This window comes from Rhineura floridana, chromosome 4 (genome assembly GCF_030035675.1).
Source record: "Rhineura floridana isolate rRhiFlo1 chromosome 4, rRhiFlo1.hap2, whole genome shotgun sequence".
NCBI lineage: Eukaryota > Metazoa > Chordata > Lepidosauria > Squamata > Rhineuridae > Rhineura > Rhineura floridana.
Genome location: NC_084483.1, coordinates 4297501 through 4321431, shown reverse-complemented (window position 1 = coordinate 4321431; position 23931 = coordinate 4297501). Strand labels below are relative to the sequence as shown.

The following is a 23931-nucleotide window of genomic DNA, read 5'->3' as shown; positions in this document are numbered from 1 at the left end:
AACCGCCTGCTTCTTTACTGGGACTGCAGTTGTCTCCTGAATTCCTTTTGCGGTTGAAGGATTTGTTGAGCTTCTTATCACAAGAGCAGTCGAGAGTCCAAACAACTCCATTACTTCAGCACAGTGATCAATGACTTTCCTGTGTTCCGGCTCATCGCGGCTGTAGTGACGTGTTCCCTCCTTCTTCACCTAACCCATTAGATGTCGTCAGAAGCAGGATTGGAGATGAGAATCCCAGTTTGGAGGATCCAGCATATTCTCTTCAAGCCGAGGGAGATGAGTGGAGTGATGATGCAGAACTCGAGGAGGACACATCCTATTGCCTGTTTGATATGGCCGACTATCTTCCCCTCACTCATAGAGTTCTGGGCACGTTAGGCCTTCAGACCCCACAACCTGAATCTACTGCTTCTCCGGTGAAGGGGGCTAAGGTCCTCAAATCTCCAAGATCAATGGAGCACTACCTTCCTGTGCCAGACCCCATCGACAAACTGGCCAAGGAAGAATTGGATCGCCCGCTGCAGGCATGCCGCTTTTCTGTCATGGCTAAAAGACTTTATGCATTGTCCACGGACTTCATAAATTGCCTGAGCGTCCCGGGAATAGACGAGCCAGTCTCTAGTTTAGTTTTGAGTTCCCTCCTTCCGAAACAAGGGGAATCACAGCTAAAGGACCCGTTTGAACGCCACATGGACTACGCCCTGCGTAAAAATCATGAAGCTACTGCCTTTACTATTCAGGCTTCCGCTGCAGCTTCCATCTTTTCAAGAGCGTCTATGATGTGGCTGGATGAACTCTTGGATGATTTGAATCCGGATCCAGTAAAGCTCAGAAAGGGCCTGGTAAAGTTACATAAGACTGCAGCATTTGTGGCTGATGCCTCCTTAGATGCCACTCAGCTGGGAGCGCGAGCCCTAGCAGCACAGGTGGTCACTCGGCATACGCTTTGGCTCAGGCACTGGGACGCTGATTCTATGGCCAAAGTCAACTTGTCAAGGGTACCTTTCTCTGGGTCATTACTTTTCAGAGAGGAAGCCCTCAAAGCGTTCTTGGTAGACCCCAAAGATAGCCGAAGACCAGTACTGGCCACATCCAAGAGGGAGGATCGCAGGCTGTTCAGATGTTTCACTCCCTACTGCTCCTTTCAGCCCTTTCAAGGAGCGTGGCCTGCGGGACAGGGCCGCGATTATCGATTTTCCGATTTCCGTTCCTCCAGAGGAGCCTGGAACAAACAACACTTTCAAGGCAGAGTCCAGAACCGGGGAAGTCAAGGAACCCCCACTTCCTCATATAGCAGGGGAGCTCATCAGCGCAGACAATACTGACGCTTTCCCGGTCGGGGGCAGATTGCTACTGTTTGCAAGTCACTGGTTGCATCTGACACATAAGAACATAAGAACATAAGAAGAGCCTGCTGGATCAGGCCAGTGGCCCATCTAGTCCAGCATCCTGTTCTCACAGTGGCCAACCAGGTGCCTGGAGGAAGCCCGCAAGCAGGACCCGAGTGCAAGAACACTCTCCCCTCCTGAGGCTTCCGGCAACTGGTTTTCAGAAGCATGCTGCCTCTGACTAGGGTGGCAGAGCACAGCCATCACAGCTAGTAGCCATTGATAGCCCTGTCCTCCATGAATTTGTCTAATCTTCTTTTAAAGCCATCCAAGCTGGTGGCCATTACTGCATCTTGTGGGAGCAAATGCCATAGTTTAACTATGCGCTGAGTAAAGAAGTACTTCCTTTTGTCTGTCCTGAATCTTCCAACATTCAGCTTCTTTGAATGTCCACGAGTTCTAGTATTATGAGAGAGGGAAAAGCACTTTTCTCTATCCACTTTCTCAATGCCATGCATAATTTTATACACTTCTATCATGTCTCCTCTGACCCGCCTTTTCTCTAAACTAAAAAGCCCCAAATGCTGCAACCTTTCCTCGTAAGGGAGTCGCTCCATCCCCTTGATCATTCTGGTTGCCCTCTTCTGAACCTTTTCCAACTCTATAATATCCTTTTTGAGATGAGGCGACCAGAACTGTACACAGTATTCCAAATGCGGCCGCACCATAGATTTATACAACGGCATTATGATATCGGCTGTTTTATTTTCAATACCTTTCCTAATTATTGCTAGCATGGAATTTGCCTTTTTCACAGCTGCCGCACACTGGGTCGACATTTTCATCGTGCTGTCCACTACAACCCCGAGGTCTCTCTCCTGGTCGGTCACCGCCAGTTCAGACCCCATGAGCGTATATGTGAAATTCAGGTTTTTTGCTCCAATATGCATAATTTTACACTTGTTTATATTGAATTGCATTTGCCATTTTTCTGCCCATTCACTCAGTTTGGACACAGGTTGCTTGGGTCAGAGATCTCTTCTCTCATGGTTACGAACTGGAATTTTGACTGACCCCCCCCCCAGACAGATTCATCCCCTTCATCCTGCCTAGAGTTTGAGACAGGCGCCGGATCATGCGGGAAGCCATAGCTCATCTTCTCGACATAGCTGCAATAGAACCAGTACCATTGGCGGAGAGAACAGAAGCGGTTTACTGTCTCCTCTTTGCAGTTCCCAAGCGAGATCTGTCTTGGAGGGCGGTGCTAGACCTCAGATTTGTCAACCGTTTCATGAAGTATCAACAATTCAAAATGGAGTCCCTGGCATCAATTATAGAGGCGCTACACGAAGGGGACTTTCTGGCTTCCGTAGACCTGAAAGAGGCTTACTTCCATGTGCCTATCTGCCCTGCTCACAGACGTTTCCTGCTATTTGCCTTCAGCCCCCATCACTTTCAATATCGGGCAATGCCTTTCGGACTCTCCTCGGCCCTGAGTCTTCACCAATTGCTGCTCACCCTGGTGGCTTTCCTCCGCCTCCAGGGCGTTCATATTTACCCTTATTTGGACGATCTGCTGATTCAGGCGGGTTCCAGGGACCTGGCCCGCTGTCACGTTCACTGTGCCCTCACGGTTCTGCACACCCATGGTTGGCTTGTCAACCTCGACAACAGTCAACTTCAGCCAACTCAGCAACTGCAACATCTGGGAGTGATATTAGACACCACTCAGGCCATGGCTTTTTTATCACCAGATTGAATTACGGCCATCAGAGAGATGGCTTTGGACCTGGCATGTCATTCAGGCGTGGATGTAATGCTTCTGGCAAGGGCTCTGGGGATGTTTGTCTCGACCATCCACATCGTACCATGGGTCGGCACCACACTCGACCCCTACAGTGGGCCTTGCTCCCTTTCCAACAGGACATTGCCACGTCCAACCACCGGACAATCCACCTGGATCCGTCACTGCGTGCTTCCTTCCATTGGTGGGCGATAGTCGAAAACCTGAGAAAGGGAACTCCGTTCCGAGAACCAGACAGAACCGTAATAACAACAGATGCCAGCCTGTCCAGATGGGGGCCCCACTGCAATTTCCAATTTGTTTAGGGGGCCTGGTCCAGCACAGAAGCAAGTCAGAACATCAGCTGGCTGGAACTGAGAGCAGTCCATCTGGCTGTCGGCATTTTCAACCTATATTCCTTCTGGGACATGTACTGATTTGAACAGACAATACCTGTGTGAAATCACATCTGAACAGGCAAGGGGGAACCAGATCACCGTTCCTCCAGATGGAAGCGTCTCAACTCTTTGACTGGGCCGAAATACATCTAATTTCAAGGCAGAACATATCAGCGGTGTTTTGAATGTTATGGCCGACTGGTTCAGCAGACAACAGGTGATCCTGGGAGAATGGAAGCTTCACCCTATGGTGTTTGACCTTCTCCAGCAGCGGTTCGGCATCTTCTTGGTGGGCCTGGTTGCATCCAGTCACAATTGCCAGCTACCTCGCTACTTCTCCAGGTATCTGGATGCCAACGCAGAATCCATAGATGCCCTGTTGACACCGTGGCCTTTCCCCCGATACCGCTACTGGGCAGAACCTTGAGGAAGCTACAACGCGAAAGGGCCCATCTGGTCCTGATAGCCCCGTACTGGCCTCGCCTGCTGTGGTTCTCAAATCTGCTCTCCCTGTCAGTGATGGACTCTTGGAGGTTGCCACTCAGGCCAGATCTCCTCTCTCAGGGTCCGATATGGCATCCGGATCCCGAATGGCTCAGTCTGACAGTGTGGCATTTAAACGGGGACACTTGATTCGTTCGGGACTTTCTCAGGAGGTTGTGAATATAATCCTCGCATCTAGAAAGCAGTCAACCTCTTGTATCTACCAGAGCACTTGGTTTGCCTTCTCTAACTGGTGTGACTCTCAGAACGTCCAACCATCTCAGGCTAATGTTCAACAGGTGCTGCAATTTCTACATAGAGGTCTGAAGATGGGACTTAAACCTAACACCTTGTGTTGCCACGCCGCCACCATATCCTCTATTCTCTCCATCGCATCTCCTAGTGTTCCCATGGGCTCACACCCACTCATCAAACATTTTTTGAAGGGAGCTACCCTACTATCGCCGGCAGTTTGTCACCATTTTCCTTCATGGAGTTTATCGAAGGTCCTGCAAGCCCTGCAGTGTCCTCCTTTTGAGCCCCTTCACTCTGTGCCATTACAACTTTTGTCCTTCAAGGTCCTGTTCCTGGTGGCGGTCACCTTGGCGAGAAGAGTGTCAGAGTTGGGGGCACTGTCCTCGGCCTGCCATCTCTGTATTTTCCATAAGGACTCAGTGGTATTGCGTCCAGATCCCTCCTTCCGTCCCAAGGTCAAGTCACTGTTCCACTGTAACCAGGACATTGTTCTTCCCTCGTTCTGTCCAAATCCCGTCCATCCACTGGAGAAGGCCTGGCACTCGCTAGATGTCCGGAGGGCCCTCAAGACCTACCTGTCTCAAACCCAGGACATACGATCAATGGATTCACTGTTTATATCCTTTCACCCTCGTACTCTGGGGGAAAAGGTGACCAGTTCTACATTATCTTGTTGGTTGCATGCCTGCATTTCATTGGCCTATGAGTCACTTCAGCTGCCAGTGCCTCATAGCATAACGGTGCACTCAACTAGGTCAGCACCCACTACGGCTGCTTTCGCAACCAACGCACCTCTTTGCAGAGATTTGCAGAGCAGCTGTATGGTCTACTCCAGATTCCTTCATAAGGCATTAAAAGATAGACAGTTACTCTTCTGCCGATGCCTCCTTTGGGAGGCGTGTGTTACAACAGGTTCTTTATGACAAGTAATCGGGGCGGTCCCTCCCTATTGGGGGCTGCTTTGGTACATCCCACATGATGTCAGGCTACCTGAGGAAAATGGTCTCACCTGAAGGGTGATTTTCTCAGGTAGGCTGCCATCATGGCCCTCCCTATTGGGGGCTATCTGGGTAGTTTGTACTTCTCAAATTCTCACTCTTCAGAGTTATACTATTTAAACTATTTAGTCAAGTCAAGACCTTTTTTGAACTTTTAAAGTGCATATAGTCTCTGTGTTATTATTTGGGACAATGTTTTCCTTGCTGGTAGGCCCATTGGCCTTTTGTGTCTTTTCAGATATATCTCACTTCAGTCTCATCACGAATGAACTGGAGTGGGAGCGGCTCGAGGCCCCAGGTCTTGACTTCAAGACATTCTTGCCTTCGGACGCTAGATGGTGCTAATAACCCACATGATGGCAGTCTACCTGAGAAAATCACCCTTCATGTGAGACCAATGGTCCATTCTTCTTTGGATCTCATCCTTTGCGCTGGCATAGATGTTTTTCTTAGCAGCACAGTTAATGTCTTTGTGCCATATCTGGAAGGCTTTCCTTTTCTTGTCAATGATATGTTCAATCTCACTATCATTCTCATCAAACCAATCCTGATGTTTCTTAGTTTGGTATCCAATAGTTTGTTCACATGCTGCAGTAATAGAAGTCTTCCGTTTAATCCAGTGTTCCTTGACATTTTCAGGGAGTTCTGTAGGTAGATGTTTCTTGAGAGTTGTTTGAAAGCAAGCTTGCTTAATAGGATCTTGAAGGGCGTGGATGTTCATTTTACACCTTGGCTTTCTTCCTTGGAGCCTACATTGAGGAACAGTATTAATGACCATAGTAGATTGAATTTATCGATGATCTGTCCAGCAGTCATCAGCACTTGTCATGGCCGTAGTGAGGAGTACATCACAACGATCTCTGGTACATCACGACAATCTCTGGTATGGACAATTACGTAATCTAGAAGATGCCAGTGTTTCAACTGATGGTTCTTCCATGATGTTTTAAATTTATTTTACTGGTGAAAAAGTGTGTTTGTAATAACAAGACTATGCTCTGCACATTTAGTCAGAGGTAGAATTCCATTCAGTTTGCTATTGCTAACTCTTCCTTTCCCAATGGTTTCTGGCCAGAAATCGAAATCACTCCCAACTTTTGCACTGAAATCGCCCAGGAGGATACTTTTATCCTCCTTAGGTATCTCTAAGGTCCAGCTGGTTATAAAAAAATTCCTTCAGCATCTAATGTTGGTGCAAAAGCACTTAGGATAGTTGCCTGCTGGTTTGTGGCGAGCTTTAACCAGAGAGTTTAGAGTTGTTCATTAATGCAGGTATGAACATCTGACAAGAGCTTCACAATATTATTTTTAATAGCAAAGCCTATGCCATGTATTCGTCGTTCTTGTTCAGGCAGTCCTTTCCAGAAGAAGGTATAACCTCCTTTTTCTTCCTTCAATTGTCCTTCTCCTGCTCTTCGAGTTTCTTGGAATGCGGCTATGTCAATATTAAAACGTCTCAACTCCCTGGTGTTGATGACAGTCCTGCGTTCCGGATGTTCATTATCTGTATTGTCCAGCAGTGTCCGTATATTCCATGTTCCAAAATTCAGTTCTTTTTTGCGACCGCTCAGTGGTGACCTCACTGGATGTGGTAATCCAGTCAGGGAGAGAGATGAGGCAGACTGTGTTTAGGGCACCTTTTCTAGCCCCCTCCCCATACATGGTGAGCAGAGTGGATCCTGAATAGGACTGCACAGCTGTGGATATACCTGCCGAGCTACTCAACTGTCTCTGTCCTTGAGCCAGGATGACTGACCATGTGCCGGTCTACGACTAGGGGCTTCAGGATTTCACAGCCGTGCCCCCGTCGCCATTCACCTATCGCCATGGGACTTTTGTTTTGTTTTCTTTTAGTTGGAAGACACCTGTGTGTGAATTTGTTTTATGTGGGGAGATCGACGCACAACGATTAACACACAGTCTTGACAGAAAAAGGCTTTGATCCAACGATGTGGATACCACAAGGACTGGAAGTCTTTTATCTGTTGCAGCCTTCATCCGCCTTCACAGCCGTTGTAACATACACATTGTTACCCTCCGCCTGTTCTGCCGTTGAGGACATTCTTGGATCGTTCTTTGTCTGGTTCCTGTCCCTTGACTTTACCGCCACGGGTGACCCTGCTGGGAGTACATGACTCCCAACGGCATCGCTCACAGGGTTGATTGGAACTCGCAAGCCCACTTACCACTATAAGGTGACGATCCAGCAAGCAGGGTGTGGCAGAGCATCTGAGGGTATGCATCTTCTTTTCCTCCAGCAATTTATAAGATCACACCAGTCTCCACTACAACCTTGCCATGTTCCTGACCCAAGAGAAAAAAATCCTTAAACTCTCCCTGGAATGGAGAAAGAAAAGCACCTTACCTCAGTTTTAGCATTAAACAAGTAGGGAGGAGCTGCGACCGTTGAGTTTTCTACCTTACCTTGAATACACACAAAAGAGAGTTTCAACATTTTAAAGACTTGTTGACTTCCGGGAAGGGTGACTTCGCTTGTGCCTGCTTTTCGAGACGAGCTCTCGTCTCAGAAGAAGTTTTTTCAGCATAAATCAGTCAGAACATTCTTTTTGACTGATGAAGATTTTCTCTCGGGAAGGGAGAAACATAGAGATTAACCATAAAAGCCTGTTTTTGTTTGGGAGGACTGGATCTCATTAATTTATGAGAGAAGGTTCAGCCAGCAATGCCGGAGGACGTCCATCACGCTCTAGCTGAATAAACGACACGTTTATCTTTTCTTTAAAGAAGAACGGACTTAAACAAGCAAGCACCCTTCTTTCTATATTTTTTTTTCATTTGGTTTAAATCGTTGCTGCAAAAAGAGATTTGTCAATGTATTAGCTATAAAGATCTTCTGGGTGAGTTAAAATTTTTCTCCTTTATTCACGAAACTAAGGAGGAAAGAAATTGAAAAAGCCTATCTTAGTTTTTATTGCAAAAAGCTGGCCTAGAAGTGCATTTTAAAGATATAAACGGAAGAGGGATTTCTATTTCAAGGAGGGAAAAAAATAAATAAATTTGATTTATGAACTTTGGAGCATTATATGTTTGGGATTATTTTCTTTTTGGTCTATTTCATTTTGACGAATCTACTTGTTCACGACGCCACTAACTCTTTTGAAGCTGGGAACGAAATTTGTTTTGTATTCCTGAACATAAGAGATAAGGCAGGCTGTACTGTCTACATTGTGACTTCATCGAGCCTGGAATATTAACCCAATTGTGACTGAAATAATTTTTGTTTTTGTGGTTCAAAGAATGGCAATCAGAAAAGGGGCTGAGACCATGGAAGGAAATCATGTTTCAGAAAATAATGGATGAGATTGAGATAACGAAACAAACCCTGAGACAGGGTAGACAGAAGATGAAAAATGAATTTAGCAAAATGACGCAGGAGTTTAAAGAAATAGTGGATTCTGTGAGAGAGGCTCTGGAGACTGGAACAAATGTAGAATTGGAAAAAGATCTGGAGTCTATGGATACAAGAAACAAAGCTTACTGCTTGGAACTTAACGTTGTCTCTGAAGAAATTAATGGAAGATAATAGAGATAAAGTTATCAATGTCTTGGATAATTTTTGGGACTGGAATGATGTGATGGAGTTTGACATAGAAAAAATCTATGGAATTGGCTACAGATATGGGACAATGGAAAAATTCTTAAGAGATGAGCCAGTGCATTTTGTAAAAAAGAAGAGTAGAGATGTGACTTTACAACAATATCTCAGCAACATATTCAGAATTGATGGCAAGAAAAGATTTGTGATGAGGGAGATTCCCATCAGACTCTTATTATATGACTATGGCTATGACAGCAAGATTAATATGGGATACTGATAATGGAAGAATGGATACTGAAAATACTGGACTGAACAAGACTATTGAAGATGGAAGATGGAATCAATATTGATATTGGAAGAATGGCTATTGAAATCATTGGATCAAACTGGTTTGACGAGATGGATTAATCTATATGTTTATTTGGACTATGGCTATGATAACAAGATTATTATGGGATACTGATAATGGAAGAATGGCTATTGAAATTATTGGACTTAATAGGATTATCGATAATGGAAGAATGGTTACTGAAATTATTGGACTTAACAGGATTATTGAAGATGGAAGATGGAATTAATATTGATAATAGAAAAATGGCTATTGAAATTATTGGACCTAGTGGATTTGAACGAGATGGATTGGTCGACATGTTTATCTGGAGAAAAATTGAAAGATATATCTTTCAAGGAATTGAAATTTCTCTTTGACTTTTTGTGGGAAGAATAAAGTAATGTTTATGAGATTTGATGATTAGTTAAGATAGCTACTGGAGGAAAGTGATTTTATAACATAATTTAGGAGACAGGATTGTTATATATTGTAGACTTATAGCTGATCTGCGATAAATCGGAAGTCAACATTTTATTTTATTGTTTAATAATTTTTGTTTTGTTTTGTTTTTTGTCTTTAAAAATTTGAATAAAAATTAATGAAAAAAAACATTTTAAAGACTTGCAAAGTTAAAGTATAGAGTGGTGAACCTGTGGCAAAGGCACCAAGTTGGTTTACAGTTTTAAAATACCAAAATAAGTGATTTAAAATGTAATGTTTGCCCTTTTGGGGTTAGAGGGGAGGAAATAGTCAACTGGAGCAGGCCCTGTTGTTATCTTTGCCTGCTTTCCTTGCTGTCTTCTCACAGGCAGATGGTGTTCACTGGTCCTGTGTAGGGGAAGGGACTTCATCATCCATGACCATTGGCCATGCTGGCGGGGGCTGAGGGGAGTTGAAGTCCAGTAACATTTTGTCAGCTACAGTTGCCTATCCCTTATTATACTTACACTTACTAAAGTATAAGTTTTGTGGACTCTAGTCCATGAAAATTTCCACCACAATAAATCTGTTGGTCTTAAGGTGCTACAGAACTCAGGTATGTTTGCTATAACAGACTCAGCATAGGTACCCCTTTGGAGCTGGTTGCCCTTGAGTTCATTTCATCTCATAAGTGAAGTGCACTCTGGTCCTGCTTGCGGGCTTCCCTCAGGCACCTGGTTGGCCACTGTGAGAACAGGATGCTGGACTAGATGGGCCACTGGCCTGATCCAGCAGGCTCTTCTTATGTTCTTATGTATGTTCTTAAGAAGCAGCTTTCTCCACTCTGAGGGTCCCATGCTCAATCCTCCAGGTGGGACGGTACAGTCTCAAACAACCAATCCCAAGCTTACCTCAGTCCACAGGCAACAACTTCCCTCGTGTCCGTCCCACACTCACACACACCTAGCCATTTGTGGCAAGAAAAATTATGATTCTTGTTTCCTTCTTGTCTCCAGTTGATAATTGTGTTTGAAGATACCCCCCACCCCACTGTCTGTCCTTAATAATGCTGCTGGTAATAAGTGTGAATGGGTCATCAGTCATTATAGGTGCATTATGAACAGTGCCTTGCAAAAGTAATCAGACCCCTGACCAATGCTCTCATATGAGTGAATACAAATGGTACATTGTAATTTCTTTCTGTAGGATATTTTATTTTGAAACTCAAAATCAATTATTGTAAGGTGAAATTTGGGTTTATGTTGGGAAATGTTTGTAAGCACATAAAAAACTGAATCATGTTACTTGCATAAGTATTCAACCCCTGTGTGTGCTGTGGAAGCTCCCAGCTTACACAGATGAAAGAAATTGCCCTGTCAAGGACACAATTGCCTTATCATTGACCTCCATCTGTGAAACATTAAAGTTGCTGTCATATTGTCAGGATAAAAACTGCACTGTTGAAGGATCATTGGTCAGGCTGTGGATCTGAAGGAAAATTCACTAATAGGCAAAAAACCTTGCAGGTTAAGAACGTACCTATAGCCAAAACACATTTCTATCAAACTTTCAAAGCAGAGAAATTGGGCAGCTATAGTGAATGCACCAGGGGAGCAGGAGACGTGACCTCCTCTCTGAGATATTGTACTGCCCTTCAAATGTGTAAAAATGCAAACGCAATTTGGGTTGGTCCAATCCACTTCCTGTGTAGCTTGGAAGAATTTGGTAACGTGCCTCTGAGCCATGACTGTCTAAAGCTAAATAAAGGTCTGGTGTGGGTATGGCCCCCTGATTAGGCAAGCCCAGCAGCTGTGAGTCTGGCTTTTAGGACACTGACGGTTCTTACTGAGTGTGCCCAGCCTTATCATTGAGTTCAATGTTAAATTTCTTAAATTAATTAAAGATCAGCCAAGAATGTTTTTAACTTTTAAACTGCAGAAGATGAAGGTCAGAGTATGGCACAAGGTCAGTAATAGGATTACAGGTACTCTGTGAACATGGTTGATTTTTAATTAATTTCAGCCAGTTATGAGAACTCTGACAGAAAAAGTCCAAAAGGCATCTGGTTTTTACACTTTGAACTCTCAATTCTCTCTGACTTGTGTATCGCCATGAAAATTTAGAGGGTTGTTAAGCTAGCATTTCTGAGTTCAGGACTATAAGATTTGTAAGGTTTTGTTTTGCCATGATCTCATAGGAAGCATCAGAATGGTATGGGGGGTTTTCAATTTAACATTATGGAATGTGAAAAATCCATGCTGACTATAGTATACAGCCACTCGTGTATAATGAAGACTGAAGAGCATTCTGCATAAGTGATAGATAATGTCATACAAATGCATAGATTAGGAAAAGGGTACAAAATAATATCCAAGTGTTTGGATATCCCAGTGAGCACAGTTGGATCAATAATCAGGAAGTGGAAACTGCATCACACCACCAATGCACTGCCAAGAAAAGGCTGTCCCTCAGAGCGCTCAAACAAGGAGGAGACTTGTGAAAGAAGCCACAGAGAGGCTAACAATCACTTTGAAGGAGCTACAGAGTTCAGTGGCTGGGAGTGGAGTAATGGTGCAGCAGTTCAAAAAGTACTATCTGAAAGCACACCTGGAGTTTGCCAGAAAGCATGAGAGTGCCCCAGCTGCAATGTGGGAAAAGGTTTTGAGGTCAGATGAAACCAAGATGGAGCTTTTTGGCCAAAGCTCAAAGCACTCTGTGTGGTGCAAACCTAACACTGCCCATGCCTCAAGGCACACCATCCCTGCAGTGAAGTGTGGTGGTGGCAGCATCATGCTGTGGGGATGCTTCTCATCAGTAGGGACTGGGCATCTTATTAAAATGGAAGGAAGAATGGATGGAGCAAAATACAGGGAAATACTGCAAGAGAACCTGCTTCAGTCCACTCAAAAAGTCATTCACTTTTCAGCAAGACAGTGATCCCAAGCACAAGGCCAAACCAACATTGGAGTGGCTCAAGAACAAAAAGGGGAATGTCCTACAGTGGCCCAGTCAAAGGCCTGATCTCCATCCCACTGAAAATCTGTGGCACTGTTTGAAAATTGCGGTCCACAAGCGACGTCCAACCAACTTGAACGACCTGGAGTGAATCTGCCAAGAAGAATGGGACAAAATCCCTCCAACACTGTGAGCAAAGCTGGTACATACCCACCCCAAAAGACTTAAAACTGTTATTGCAGTGAAAGGTGGTTCTACCAAATATTAATGTGTGAGGGTTGAATACTTATGCAAGCAACATGTTTCATTTTTTTGTTTCTTACAAACATTTCCCAACATAAAACCAAGATCATCTTACAAGAATTCGTTTTGCGTTTCATTGTTTCAAAATAAAATATCCTACAGAATGAAATTACAGTGTACCATTTGTAATTCATTCATATGAGAGCATTGGTCAGGGGTCTGATTACTTTTGCAAGGCACTGTATAACAAACTGATTTGTCTTGTCCTTTCCTTCTACTGCAGTTGTTCACTCCTTGGGTGACAAAATGTCTTTGATTGTTTATTTATTTAGGATATTTCTAAATTGCCCTTCATCCAAGGATTCCAAGGCAGTATTATAAGCATGAATGAAATAATTCATGCACAATATAAATACAATAAAAATAGTGATATTCTTAACAAACAACAAATGGAAAAGCAAGAACTGTAAAAACTACAGAGCAGGACTAAAGCAAGAAATATCTGAGCAAATAAGAACATCTGAACCTGATGCAGAAAAAAGTGCAGTGGGGCCTTTTTCCATCCAGAGATCCTAAGACATGGAAAGGGGTGTATGGAAGAGGGATTTCTACAGGTACTTGGGCCCCAAGTCATTTACAGCTTTGAAACCAGCAGCTAGAATTGGGTTTTGGAAGCAAATAAGCCCCCTTTTGTAGTTCTTTCAAAATTGGTGTAAGATGTACCTTCCTGACTGAACCAGTTAAAATTCTGACAGCTTAATTCTGCACTAATTGAGGCTTCCTGGTCTTCAAGGGCAACCCCACATATAATGCATTACAGTAATCCACCAGGAGGTGCATTCTGGGAACCCATTTTTCCATGTTGGGAGGATGAGAGATATTTCTTGAATAGTTGCTCAGGTCTTCAGCACAAGTGGGTAAAAATGCTGCTTGAGTAATGTTTGCATGATTTTTTAAAATGTGTTCAAAGAGTGTTTCAGAAGGGAGCTAAAAAAAATGTAAATGTACTGCCTTCAAGTCGATTCCGACTTATGGCGACCCTTTGAGTAGGGTTTTCATGAGGCTGAGAGGCAGTGACTGGCCCGAGGTCACCCAGTGAGCTTCATGGCTATGTGGGGATTCGAACCCTGGTCTCCCAGGTCGTAGTCCGACACTTGTGGATAAGCATAGGCAGAAACCCCTACATGAAAGCCTTAGAACATTTCTTCTTCTTTTGGCCTGGGATAACAATTGAAAAGGGTTTAGCAGCATTAATTTTAATTCAGCAGCATTAAAGGATGTGATTTGAAAATAATAATGTTCACTGTTTTGGAACTGTAATTTAATCATTGATTGTTCTGTATGTTGTCTTGTTTCTATGTCTATAGAGCAAACATGTTGCACTGCATTTTATAGGTAGACATACTCTTTTAAAATATCCGTTTAAAAATAGAAATGAAAGCAACAATCAGGGATGGGGGCATATTTCTTTCCGAAATGATCTGCAATCTACCTCTGACATCAAGCCTTCATTCTCAGTCTCACACATTAAAAATATTTTGAAATAAAAGCATTCTAGATTTGTACAGTTTAATGCCTGTGCTAATCCATAAAAGCATGGGGCGGCCATTGATGGGCCACATTCTATTTTGTTTGGGAGCAAAGGGGCACTTTTCTGGGCACAGTTTGGAATGAAAGGGTTGAGGTATTACTATGATGAGCAGTCCCATATAACATCAGTAAGATTAGATGGGAAGAACAGGCCTGGAATTTTGGGGGCCCAAGAGGGGGAGCCAGAGGGAATTATTGTCCCTGTGGAGGCTGGGCTAAGCTACACTAAGAGAGGAAAGTCTCAGCTTCTCTCAATAGATATCATCATTCCCTTGACAACTGGTTTGGCTTTGACACAGATCAGATGTGAAGAGACAGGCTGGCCCAAGAGTGCCACCATCTCCAGGTTGTGGCTCAGCTTGTCCTTTATTGCAGTGCTCTTCAACCAGTGGTACTTCTCAGTATGTCAGGTGATATGAGTATCATCAGTTGAAACACACTGCTTTAATGGTTAGCTTGCCTTGGAAGCCATGGCTCTCCCTTCTCTCATATCAGTTACACAGCAGAGAGAGCCTGCACACAGGGGTGCATTTCTTATTTATTAAATTTATATCCTGCCCTCCCTGCCAAAAGGAGCCAAGGGTGGCAAACAGCTGATAAAACACTAATAAATCTGTAAAATATCTTAAAAACAACACATCTGTAGTTTTAAAACATCTTAAAACATATTTACAAACAAAGCATCTTAAAAAACATTTTTAAAACATCTTAAAAAACATTTCCAACACAGATGCAGACTAGGATAAGGTCTCTACTTACTAGTTGAAAGGGGAAGGTCTTCAGTAGCCCTTCTTCCCCTATTTCGTGGTTGCAGTTAGTAATACAGTGTGCAGGCCCCTTTTAGAGAACAGGGCTACGTGTCACACCAGGAGTCTCAAGCTATTTTATTTCTATATGACTGGATCTGGTGCACTGGTTGGGGCATATTTTTAGCTGCAAAGGTTGTGCTTCACTTCCTCCCACTGTGATACCCTTGCATGCTTGTTGTGCAGAATTGCCTTGAGGGTAACTCTATGTAGACAGCTGTTATGGGCAGCACAGTATAGCATCGTGTTGGCCCCGTTCACTTGTTATGGTAAACCATAATTAACAGTTGGCTGTAAATGCTGAGATGGCTCCTACTTCGATCCTCCCAGTGCAATCGGATGCAACAAATTACAATTGCTGACTAAGCATTGCATCCAAATCAGGAATTTGGGGCTTGTTTCACTCAAACCATGATCAAGGAGCCAAGACGAAACTTTGGATTCACATCATGGTTTGCTTGGAGTGAAACAAACCATGATTTCCCCACCGAGATGTTAATAGTAAAAAAGGGATTATGGTTTGTTGCTCCTGCTCCTACAAGGTAGGAGTGAAGCAGGAGGCAGTTGTGAGTTCTCAGTAAACCATTAGCTGTGGTTTACTATGACTTGCGAATGCAGCCATTGTGTGTATAGGATAATTTGGTGGTTGTTTATCATTAATTTTTCATTTTATTTTTAAGCAGCGAATGTTATCAAGACAAGAAGAATTAAAAGAACGAGCAAGAGTCCTGCTTGAGCAAGCAAGAAGAGATGCAGCTTTAAAAGCAGGAAATAGGCAGCTCTCTAGTTCAACCATCTCAAGTCGCTCTAAGCAACCGAATGACGTAAGGAATATTGGCCGTCATGGCCACTAGCAGAAATAATGATATATGTCTTTTTTATTTTGCTAGTGAAGTAAATTATTGTTACCAAAAATAACATAATATGTGGAGATGGCAGCAGGGTATTATTTATGCGTGACTTTCCCTTTCCTACCAAGTGTTGAGTGTTCATCTCCTCCTACCAAGAGCTGATTATTTTCCTACTGACTAAGGCCAATGAAAGATCGAAAGTCCATTGAAAGCTGTGCTCTTTGAGTGCCAGCTGATTTAAGATATTAGTCAGATGAAAGGCAAAGTTATCTGTCACGTTACAGCGTTGCACCCTGTACTATTTCTCACAGTGACCCTCCTTTTATCATTGGAATGAATTATTCTGATGGCACTGGAAAGCATAGCTTAGCAAACCAGGGTCCAATGGGGAGGCAGCTGCAGTTGCCTATTACTCCACCAATAACCTCAATGGTGACCTGGAGGGGACTGTAATCTCTGGAGATGAAAGCTAATTAATTTTTTATGCAATCCTTCCCAAAGCAGAGGTTGCCTGTTGTGTCACATTATGTGCTGTAATTTTTCAATTCTAACCATTTGCACATGAGAAACTGTGCTAGCACTGCAGCGCTCATTTTGCTAATGACTGCAATATGGCCAAATGATTCTTTTAAGCCTTTCAATAAAATGTTGATTTGTATTTTGCAAGTTTAAATTAGCTTGCCCCAATCCTTCTTGCTTTTACTTTATTTGACTCATATTTAAGCAAGTGTAATTGTTAATTGTTGGGAATGTTTTATATGCTAGACTATCCTGTCTTTGCAGTGAGTAGGTTTTATCCAGAAAAAAAAAATTCTTTGCACACAATTGGTTCATGATTTCTCTATGAATCTAGCTTTTAATTACATTAAGGTGACCTGACTGAATGTTGCATTTACACTGCAGATTGGCATTAAGTGTTTTTAATTGTTCCAGATTTAACCTTAAACGATAATAGGAAATGGTATTTAACTATATGTTGAATTCTTTATGGTGTAAAACTATAGTTTTGGTCTTTAAAAATTAACATTCCTTACGTTAGAAAGAATAGTCATAATTTTTTCATTAACGTTTCTAGGCCAATGTACCTGGCTATAACATGTTCAGTACTGCACATAACTATGTCACCAATATGTTAACAGTCTTGTAACATCAAGTTACGAAACTTCATGGTGGTTTGTACAACTATTCTGAAATCTCCCTCATCTCAGTTACTATCCATTCACTGCTTTATGAGTAAAGAACTACTTTTGCTTAATTGTGAACAAATCCACCTTTACATAAGCTGCTAAATACTACATTTGTCTCTTGGGAAAGGTATATATTTCCAGTTATTTGATCCTCATTACTATATTTTTTTTATTATTTTTCAGAGGAAACCATGGTAGGAATGATTTTTATATCCTAAGTTAAATCAAGAGTGGTAGCCTTTTGTTGATATAGCTGTTCCAGTTTACTTTATTAGTCATAATTGTTCCCCTGTCATTTTGGCACTGCTCACTTACTATTTTCTGAAAAGAAATTTCAACAGGGTACAAGTTTCAGAGTTTTGCAATTCTCTCTTTCCCCATCATGGGCAGAAAGTAAAAGATGTTCTGTGATTATTTAAGCATGGTGCATCTATTTCTATTCAGTCTAACCTTAGAAAGATTGGAGGTTTTTCTTCTGATGAGCATGGCAGTACTGCATTCAGATAAACATGGTAAAGTCCAGTTCACCTCCCTTAATTTCTTCCTGAGGCATATAGTATGCATACTGAGATTTTAGACAGGGTTGAGTTTGCTCTCTAGAAAGAATTGAATGAACATGTCTTTTCACTGTTGTGAAAGTCAACCAAGTCATAGTTAGTCATTTGCAGCAACTTTTTATTTCCATTTCTATTAAGCTGATCTTATATCTCTTCACATATTCCACACACGTCCAAGCATCAACGCAATAATTCAGTGTTTTGCAAGTAGTGATTACCTAATTAGAATTGATGTTAGAATCAGCTGCCTCTGTAGATAGTCAGGCAATATGTAATTGAACCAAAGGTGGGGAAAGGAACAACAAATTTAAAATAGATTTGGAAATTATTCAGAACAATACATTCTCCCAAAGAACCCTGGATCTGTACTTTTCTGAGGCTGCTGAAAATTATATTTGAGCTAATTCACAGAAATACAGTTCCTAGAATTCCCAGGGATACGTCAAAGGCAATTAAAACACCTTAAACTGGCTGGTGCATATGGTGAAAATGTAGCCCAATGTTAACTAACAGAGTTTAGCAAGGCCAATATGATTTTTTTGGAAAGTTGACACCTCTTGATGTTACAAGGATGACTACGCTCTGCTAGTAATGCTATACTAGACAAATAGCAGTCCTTGTGATTGTGTATTTTCTTATGTATGTGTGTAGGAATGAATGGCAGGCAGTCAATTATAAGGAAAAAAATTAAGTTAAGGACTGGAAGGATTCTGCTCTTAGCCCCTGGTAAGCCCTGGAGAGATTTTCCCTCTCCAGCATTTGTCAATTTCAGCCCACTTGGAGCCATTGAAAACTACCTACTTCTTATGGCATAGCATTGTCTTTTCATCACCATAGCCCCACCAGAGCTTCATTTTTTTGCTCACTGGAGAGTGTGGTGAAACAACAAAACTCAGGAACTGGCTTTTATATACTGTATATGATGAGTTTGGGTGGTGTGGTTTTTCCCAACATGTATGACAGAAGCTTTTGCCACAGCTTTCAGATTCTTTCTTAAGTCAGGATTATACTCTATAGTTTTTTGAGAACACCTGTTCACTGCAGCCATTAAAATCATAGAATAGTAGAGTTGGAAGGGCCCTATAAGGCAGTTGAGTCCAACCCCCTGCTCAGTGCAGGAATCCAAGTATACCTGACAGGTGGCTATCCAGCTGCCTCTTGAATGCCTTCTGTGTTTGAGAGCCCACCACCTCCCCCAGGATCATGACACACAGACACACACACACTTTCTTCCTAGATCAGCACATCCTAGATGAGGGCATCTTCTTCAGTTTGGAGGACTCTCTCTCTCTCTCTCTCTCTCTCTCTCCCCCCCTCTCTCTCTCTCTCTCCCCCTCTCCCCCTCCCTCCCCCCCCATAGATCAGGGCATCTTCTTCAGTCTGGAGGATGTCGTAGGCTGATCTCAAGAGTTGTGTGGAACCAGGCTGTCAGCTGTAGTGTTGCTGTTGCAGTGAGTCCCCTGTGCCTGGCCCAAAGGGGTCTGGAAGAGCAGCCAACAGCATCCTCCAAATCGTTGCTGTCAGGGCTGTGGGTGGTGAGGAAGAGGAGGAACAGAAAGGATGCCCCCCATCCTCCAACCCCAGAGGTCCTTGAGCTGCTTCTTCAGTTTGCAGGCAGAGCAGCAAGGAAGAACAGGAAGCAGCTAGCGGCACCAGAACACCCTGGTTGTGGCTGCTTGTAACCAAAGAGGGGGGAAAAGAAGAATATCATCTCATACGAATCTCTTCACTGAAGGGAATTGTGCTCCCTTTTTATCTTTACAGTGCAATCCTATACATGTCTTCCCAGAAGTAAGACCCATTGAGTTAAATGGGGCTTAATCCCAAGGAAGTGGGTACAGGATTGCATTCAGCCTCAAAGTAAAGTTGAAATCTATGGAAAGATGATTGCGGGTACATAAGATTCTGGCTGTTTCTTCCTTAAAACATGTGAGAAACCCTTTTATCACTAACATCCAGTCCTTGCCAGAGCATCTCCAAGAGGAGTTTTTGGGACTCAAGTTTGTTTCACTTGCCAAAGCTGATTTCAAACAATTCACTTTGGAAAAGTTTTGGTTGAATTATCGCTCTGTATGTAATACCTGAAAACAGGAGAGCAGGCTCTGTGCATAATTATTCAATTTTCATCCGTATACCTTTGTGAAACTTTTTTCTACTCTTATGGCTATTAAAACAAAGCAAGTCAGCAGACTGGATGTTGAAAGTAACCTACGATGTGCTCTGTCTTCCATGGTTTATATGTTAGGCAATTTATCTGTTAGATTTGGAGAATTATTAAATTAAATGGCCTGTTGTCTTGCATTACTTCACCTAACACATTGGACTTGGCGTTTCCTACAAAGGATAACATCCCTTCCATGCTCTCTATATTTATTGGGGAAAAGTTGCTAGGTTACTCTTAGGGATCCTAATGTTTCAAGGAACATAGGCAGACATATGTAATGGGACTCGTCTGATTGTCTTGTAGCAACAGTAATGGGTATAGTAAAAATATCAAAATAAATTAGAGCAGTGGGTTGTCTTTTTCACTCTCTAAGTTCAGGGAACCCTTATTGCTTTCCCTATGAGGAAGCCCTTCCCACCTGCCTGAGCATCCCTGCTTGTTACACAGGAGTCTAGGGCATAATTTAAGGTGGTGGATACTCAATTTGCCTTGGATTTTGGATGAACCTTTTGGGCCTAGCTATTGTCCCTATACAAAATGTGTATACCTAAGTCGCCTCTGCAACTACATATTGGAGTAGAAGATCCGTGCGGATGAGCAAGTTGTCTTTCAGGGAAGCTTAGCTGCCTTTAGTGATCTTGTTATGGAACCCCAATAAGCTTCCGCAAAATCTCAAGCCTTCCTGGAACAAGTTTGAAACCTATGAATCAGAGCAACAGGGTTAGAAAGGGGGATGTACTGAAATTTAAACATAATGCCTGTTTCCTCCGTTTCAGTGCATTTTTTAACGCAAAATATTTCTATGTTTAGTAAATTTGAAATATACATCTGGGTGGAATATACATTTTAAATGTTAAAATGTTGGGATAGGATAGTCCTGCTATTAAAACAAAATAAGGATACAGATGTTCTCAAAAAGCAGTTATTACTGCTGGAAATGCTGCATGGTTTAAGTTGGAGCAAGATTTATGTTGAAAGGATGTAAGAAACATTTCTTTATATTACTATCTTGCTCAAAGAACTTGTTTCAGCTGTATCTACTGCATACTTGATAAGTACTTTGTACTCAAATCTGTTTTGCCTATTACTTATCATTTTCATAAATAAGAAATATTTTAACAGTACAATGGAAACTTTTTGACGTGTAAATTGACTCATATGAAGTGAAAATCATTTGTAGCAGCCTTCATAAAACAACAAACAACTTTCTAGAAAAGGAATGTTTCACCTAATTTTGTTTAACTAACAGGTACTATTTTGACATTAATTAAAAGAACAAAAATGTTTTCCAATGTCCATTAAAAATACATTATAAATTAACTTTTTGTTTGATACTATCCAATATAAGTCCTAGTGCCACAATCTCTATTATAGAAACAAAATATACAGATATTTGGGGGACTGCTGCTACATTATGGTAAGACATGCATCTCAGATAGAATGAACAAGTCAAAAGTTCTTTTATTATTTATTTATTTATTTATTTAAGGGGGGGAAGTACTGTTGTTGCACACAGCAGTATGCTGCTGCTTTTCTGTCCAAAAGATAACAGAACCTTTGTTTAACTGGCCTAAAGTAGCACTGCCAAGTTTCTAAATTATTGGGATTTAAAATTATAAATAAAATAGTTTCTCAAAAGCAAGAAAACCAAGAGAATGAGGCCGGCTGCTATCAATTAAACCTACAGCAGACTTATTTACCTTTTTAAATATATTGAAGGATGGGACTTTATAGATGGTAACCTTGGTCCTTTGATGATAATTGGAAAATATTGATTTTGGGGGTGGGGGAGGGAGGTTAATCTGTCATGCTGATAATTGTGACCCTATTTAGATATGATTACCAGATTGCCATTAGATTACAGAACAAACAGTTACTAATTGTTAAAGAGACTTACCATTATTTTGATAATTCCTAAGCGTTGATAACTTATTCACAGATGACCATATTTGTCTTCCATCTGTGCCTAAAAGCTTCCAAATGTGGTTTAAGCTGATAAGGGTATTCGCTATAATATTTAAATATCATGAATATGAAGATTTTTACAGCCATTTTAAACTGCATATGTTTTTAACTACTATAAAATAGAAAACATTTATAAAAAGTGAACTTATTCAACTTTTGAGGATCTGTGTTGTCTGATCCAGTTTTATTATCTATTTCACAGAAATAATATATGTAAACTGTAAAGACTTTCTTTTCTTTTAAGGTTTAAAATATTTTGACATATCTACTACCTTGTACTATCTTTGACATACCTAGTACTGTGTTTTTATGGGGATTCGACAAGGAAGCATTGTTTCAAAGCCCAGATTTGTCATGCACAGCTGTCACACGCAAAAAATATGTTATCTTTTGCTGCAAATTGTTAGAATCAGTCTTTGATATATTTTATGAGCTCTGATGCTTTCATGACAAACAGAAAAACACAAAAATAATCATATGATGTAACATTTGTTATTGTATGGAGCTAAGATAAATTATGTATTTAAATAAAGTGGTTAATTCTGTAATTAGTTATTTTTCACACTTGCTAAGGACAATGACATCGCTTAAGTCTTATCAGTCGTAAATTATTTGGTCCTTTAAGTTGGCATGATGCCTGACTTGTGTCATTCAGTACCAGACAATACCAAAAATTTAGCCACATGTTTCTAGGCCATATGAAAAAGCACTAGCCTAGTTAAAAACCCCAATATGTCCTTGTTTGCCCATAAAGAGCAGCAGTGATGTGATTTCTATTTAAGAGAGATCATTTCTGTATGAAGCCAACACTTTTTTTAGCACCAGGGATGCTCTTTTTATACAGTTGCTAATGACCACAAATGTTTTGTGTGGGTATTTTCAATTCATCCCAGGATGATATCAACGTTACTTAAAGCCATATGTTTCATTGACTGTTCTGTTATTTCTCAGCATGCACCAGGGTAGAGTTAAAATCTTTATTCATTTCATTTTAAAATGTTTCTTTTGTTCTCCTTATCATGTTTCTGGCTTTCCCAAGGATATATGCCTTGAACGAAAACTCACATGTGCATTACTAATTGTGTGCCATTGTATTTACAGTTCCTAGTGGTGGCACTGTGAAGCTACTAATTCTTTTGCTTCACTTGATGTAAAATAATCTGAGCTTCTTTGATAGCAGTGAAACAGTATTAATTGTTTTGTACATTTATTGGTCACTCTACTTAGGTGGTCTTCATAATCTATTAGAACTTTCAGCCAGATTTTTGTAATGTCATGCCTCCAGCGGAGATTAAATTGGTAATTAATGAACAGTCTTTGGCAACGTAAACCACATCCTGTTAATTTTCCCTCCCCCCCCCAATTTTTTTTTAGAAGTTGTTGTCTCTGTCAAAAAGCATTGTGCCACCTTGCTACAGCCCCTTGGCATCAGACCACAACGGCTTGATTTTTGCAGCCATTAGTAGATCAGAGCAGTAATTTCACAGTATTTTGGTCAGGGTAATTATAGTACCAAGTACTTAGCAGAGTTGGGAATTTCACACAAGACGTCCAGAAATACCAGGTGAGCTTCCTTGTGTTCACTGGGTCGTTATGATTAGTTTAATTGGGCTTTGTTTGATTTTAGCCGTAGGGATTCTTTGTGCCAAGGCAGTGCAGTGACTTTCCACTTTAGGGTTTCTGACAGGAACCAGGGCAAAAATGAATCCTTTGAAGTAGGGCTCTTCAAAACATCAACTTTTTTTAAAGGGGAAGGGGCAGAAAGAGAGGGAAACAATGTAAATAGTAAATGGTGCAATAGTTCAGAAAGTACTTTTGTTAGACTCTTATTTTTATGTTTATCATGGAAATTGCCTTTCAGTACTGCATTGTCTAGAAAATCAAATCATGAGATTTAGAGAGCAGGGTACTTTGTGTATCATAAAGTTCAAGTCAGAATTAGGTTTAAATCTTGTGTAATATCCCCCCTTTTTTGCTGTAGAAAAAAATGTAAGGGAATTTATGTTTCTTCCTATTTTACTCCCACTAACTGTCTCAAATATCGTCTGATAAAACACC

The 23931-nt window shown here is 41.5% G+C and overlaps 1 protein-coding gene across 6 annotated transcripts in view; it reads left to right on the top strand.

Moving 5' to 3' along the window:
- The window catches only part of EHBP1 (EH domain binding protein 1), a 400871-nt gene that overhangs the window by 253842 nt on the left and 123098 nt on the right, over positions 1-23931 (top strand). For 5 of the 6 annotated variants that reach the window (XM_061622277.1, XM_061622276.1, XM_061622280.1 and 2 more), the window contains exon 14: positions 15830-15973. In XM_061622277.1, coding sequence (XP_061478261.1) covers positions 15830-15973 — 144 coding nt within the window. The remainder of the gene's footprint in view (positions 1-15829; positions 15974-23931) is intronic. The other variant, XM_061622278.1, reaches the window with a different exon arrangement.